This window comes from Jatropha curcas, chromosome 1 (assembly GCF_041381405.1).
Source record: "Jatropha curcas cultivar XTBG-Jc1 chromosome 1, XTBG_Jcur_1.0, whole genome shotgun sequence".
Lineage (NCBI taxonomy): Eukaryota > Viridiplantae > Streptophyta > Magnoliopsida > Malpighiales > Euphorbiaceae > Jatropha > Jatropha curcas.
In genome coordinates, this window is record NC_143151.1 from 32,279,034 (window position 1) to 32,283,520 (window position 4,487).

General features: G+C 33.9%; 1 protein-coding gene and 1 long non-coding RNA gene across 2 annotated transcripts; both read left to right on the forward strand.

The window, feature by feature from the left end:
• Nucleotides 1-438: 438 nt before the first annotated feature.
• LOC119370150 (uncharacterized) lies at nt 439-2,061 on the forward strand. The gene is made up of 4 exons (XR_005177725.2): nt 439-938; nt 1,046-1,192; nt 1,278-1,506; nt 1,820-2,061. It is a non-coding gene; the product is annotated as an uncharacterized LOC119370150 (long non-coding RNA).
• A 1,033-nt stretch (nt 2,062-3,094) lies between these two features.
• LOC105631552 (uncharacterized) lies at nt 3,095-3,934 on the forward strand. Its single transcript, XM_012213707.4, has one exon. The coding sequence runs from the start codon at nt 3,197-3,199 to the stop codon at nt 3,803-3,805; it is 609 nt and encodes a 202-aa protein (XP_012069097.1). The 5' UTR covers nt 3,095-3,196; the 3' UTR covers nt 3,806-3,934.
• The last annotated feature ends 553 nt before the right edge of the window (nt 3,935-4,487 follow it).

Consider the following 4,487-nt stretch of genomic DNA (forward strand, 5'->3'; position numbering starts at 1 on the left):
CCGTTGGCTTCTGAGGTTTCAGGCTTATCTGGGTATGTGTAACTCTTCGGAACCGGAGCTTTGGGGCATTTATTATGCTCTCAAAATTGCTTGGGACAAGGGATGGCGAAGGGTGTTGATACAGACAGACTCTGAGACAGCTGTATGTTTGACAAAAGGTGTTGGTGCGGTTGCGACTAGGGTTCGTAATCTGGTGGACACATGCAGAACCATGTTGGGATGGCAATGGCAGGTCCAGATTATGAATGTGTTTAGGGAGGCCAATTTTGCAGCTGACTTCCTTGCTACACATGGGGTTTCTGATATTTCTGGATTGAACGTATTAGAGGAGCCTCCTCCTGGGATCCTTCATTTGTCAGATACGGATAGGGTTGGGGCCATTTGACCACGTTTTATTCCTAACCGGGTTTAAATCTCTCCTTGGCAGTTAAAAAATATATATATATGTTTGATCCATGCTAATTGAGATGTTTTCAAGTAGGAATTTGAATCTTATGAGACTATTAAGAATTTATTTGGATTTGATTGTAAAATTTTGGGTTGGCTATAAATGGAAAGGAGATAGAGTCCCAAGGAAACGGAACAGAAATAAATATCAAGGCTTCCGCTACAACTGTTCCCTAGGTTTTGTTCTCTAGGGTTCAATCATGGGTTCCAAGGTCGAGGATCCAAAGGTGCAGGAAGAGCCAAGGGAAGATCCACTCACTTTTTCGGAGAAGCCAAAGGTTGAGGCCAGCAGCGTCCACGAACAATCTGAGGAGAAGGTTGAGGATGCGATGGATAAAGACAACCGCGAGCTAATGGGGTGGAAACTTGATTACGGTAGCGCTTTAGAAGACAGCTCAGATAGTGAGCATAGCGAAGATTTAAATGATGATGACAAGGTCGACAGGAATAGTTTTAACAGATAATACTGGAGACAGCTTGATCGGAGCGAAGTAATGTCATTTTTCTACTTTTTAATTTTAATTATTCTATGAGACCGTTCCCTTTGTAGTTTTGTTATTCAAATTGTTTTATTATGACACCGGCTTTTCCTCTTCAGGTTTTTTTTTTCGTCGATCCCAGACTTTTACCAGGATATGATTCAGCTTATATTCGTCCGCTTAATATTTATGATGAGGATGATTTCTTTACCAAAATGGTTAAGAAGGGCACTGAATACGCTGTTGAGGAATACAATAAAAAAGAGGTTTTGATTTTGTTATTATAGTTTCATAATTTCATACCTCCCTTTTCAAAGTTTCTTTGTAATTATTTTTTTGATTATGGTGTAGGGTGCAGAGCTGAAACTTGATAATTAATATTTGCAACTGCTACTGGCTTTCAGCATTATGTAACATTTTCGGGTGAAGATGAAGTATCAGGCAAAACAGGCACTTACCAGATGTCTGTTACTCAAAAGTTGGAAGCTGATAATGTCTCAGATGAAGCTGTATATAAATATTTCAATTTTCTCAGGCCAGAACCAGAGAAAATTAATTTGCAGGCCGGAGTTCGTAACTGGTAATTGAACTTCATTTTGCAGGCCAAGTGCCAACTATCATCCAAACATATGAAAATTTGATATTCATTCTTTCAAGGAAAGCCAATTTCAAGAAATTTGGTAAAACGAGTAGCTGATCTAGTTAGTGCCCAAGTGATTGGACAGATGCATTTCGCATTGTTGGATTTTGAGAAGTTGAATATTACAAGAAAGAGTGAAATTGAACTGTTCAAAAATGTTTGGAATGAATATTTTCTCAATTACATGTCCTTCTTACGTTCACTATTCATTCTTTTACTGCTTGTTTGAAATAAGGTTGTCGAATTTTTCCAGGTGGAATTGAAGATAATGCATTTGGAGTTTTGAGAGCCAAGGTGAACCTATTGCATCAATTAACGATGATGGCATAATCCTGGAGGTTGGAATTTGCAAATGTCAGAAAATCAATAACATACAAGAATAATTAAGAAGGCCATGCACCTTGATTAAAATAAGGTTGTCTTGTGTTTTAGATTTTATTTGTTTATTTATTTTGATAGATTTAGGCTTGTTTTTTGAATTTAATTACAATCAAATCAAACAGAAGAATGTTTTTTTTTTCTCTATTGCAATTGAAACAAAATTGATTATGCTAAATTTAAAATTAAACTGAATTGAACTATTTGGTAGTCTGATAAATAAATAAATAAATAAATATATATATATATATATATATATTTATTTATTTATTTATATTTATATTTATATATATTCATGGGATTAAGTTGCTTAAATTCAATCTATACTATAAATCAAATTAATGAATTTTTTTTTTAATTTTTAAAAATTAATTCGTTGTACCTTTTAAGAGAGAATGATTGTGATAGTAGCAACATCCTTCATATAATGAATCAAATTATTTAAAAAATCATATTTAACACAGAATCCACTTCATTTATTTCAAGAAATAATTCATATAAAAAAAAGCCATTCAGCAAATATATAAATAACTACTCCCTCTAATTGCTTGTTATTCATTTTTTAGATGTTCCAAAATATTTATAAGGTTTCTAAATTTAGACATGTAAATAACTATTTTTCTCATAATAACTTTTATAATTTTTTATTAAATTAGGGAGTTTTATTAATATCTTCAATGAATCAAAGGTAAAAAAAAGGATAAAATAATTTTTATCGACTAAATTCTTAATATGCATATTTTGTTAAACCATGCAAACAAAATGGAACGTAGGGAATAAAAGATAAAAAAAAACACATTTTATAAAAATATAATACTGCTGATAAACATATAAATAAGAAACTATTTGTTAATATTTACAAATACACCCCGTTTGAGCAGGTGATACTAGCAAAACCCCACACCACCGCCATCCCTAGATTAATTAAGAAACAATAACCTTAATCTAAAGTACAAGTGTTCCTCAAGCTCACGGAAGAAAAAGAACACTAGATCATCACCCCCACCAATAATTATTGTACCAATTATTAAAAAACTCAAAAAAATAACCCTAACTATCCATGCACCCATAGGTTGTTCTAGTACGCGTTTGTACAATCCTTCTCCTTTTGTCTTCAACCTCCACCACCCCTTTAAATACTCCCGCATCTCTCCTCTCTTTCTCTCGTCCCAAACAACTCTCTTTCCTTTTCTTTCATAAAAATACAGAGAAAGAAAGAATCTCTCTCTTTCTTTATACAAAATCTTAAAGCATGGAACAAAATCTACCATTGATAGCCAAAAGAGTATGGGAAACCGTACGTGTCATCTACTTCATGCTAAGAAAAGGCATATCAAAGAGGAAGCTACTTCTTGATCTTAATTTGATGCTTAAACGCAGCAATAGCAAGATTGCAACCAAAGCCAAAGCCATCGGTAACCTTATGTTCCACCACCACAGCAACCACCACGATAACCACCGAGATGTATTCTCATTCACTGGACCACTACATGAGTACGAGTTCAGCTGCAGTAACACTCCCATGTACTCACTTCCCTTCCAAGTAAACAAACGCCGCCACCACCACCATAACAATTTCTTCTCGTGTGCATTTCACGCGCCCCCAACTCTTGACGACGATGTCACTGCCGCGAACGCTGTGAAGCTGGCTTTGGAGATGTTAAATAATAACAATGAGGGTATGGTGGAGGCGTCTCCTATGTTGCCGGGGTTTGGACGGAGTCCAATGGTGAGGCAGTTGAGGATAACGGACTCGCCGTTTCCGTTAAGAGACGTTGATGATGATAATGGTATCGTGGACAAGAAAGCTGAAGAGTTCATAGAGAGGTTCTATAAAGAACTAAGGCAACAACGGAAATGAGAGATTGGCCAAGCAATTTGGATGGTGTTGTTAATTAAGGTTAATTAATTGTGATCGGTACTGTTAATTGTTGTTCTTCTTGTTGTTGATGACATAATTAACAATAAAAGAGTTTGCATGAAATTGAAATTAAGCTTGTAATTAAGCAACATCAAATTGAGGTGTATATTACAGGGAATTAAGCTTTGAGTTCTTATATCTATGAATTTCTAAACTCTAACTACTTACTGTCAAATCCATGCAAATATTCTTAATTTTTTTTAATTAATAATCTGGCTGATTTATCAAAATAAATGAATAAATCAATATGTATGTCCTTCCAATATTTTTGGGTAGTAAATATATACAACCCAAAAATGGGAAAATTGGGTTAAATCCTATATTTAGTCTCAAATATTGGTTTGGCATTTAACTATGAAATGAAAAAACTTTACATAGTCGAACCTCAACTAATTTAAAATTATAGCTTAACTATTAATTATCTTGGTCGCCTATTAAATTTTTAAATTTTTTAATTACTTTATTATATCTGAATTAAATTATTAGATGTTTAATTTAAGTGTTTGTTTTTTCTAAACGCATCTTAATTTACCTTTTCTTCTCAGAATATTATAATCTGTTGTAGAGATTATGGGTTTGTTTTTTCCCGTCTAATTTCCTAGACTTCAGGTGCTCAATTTCA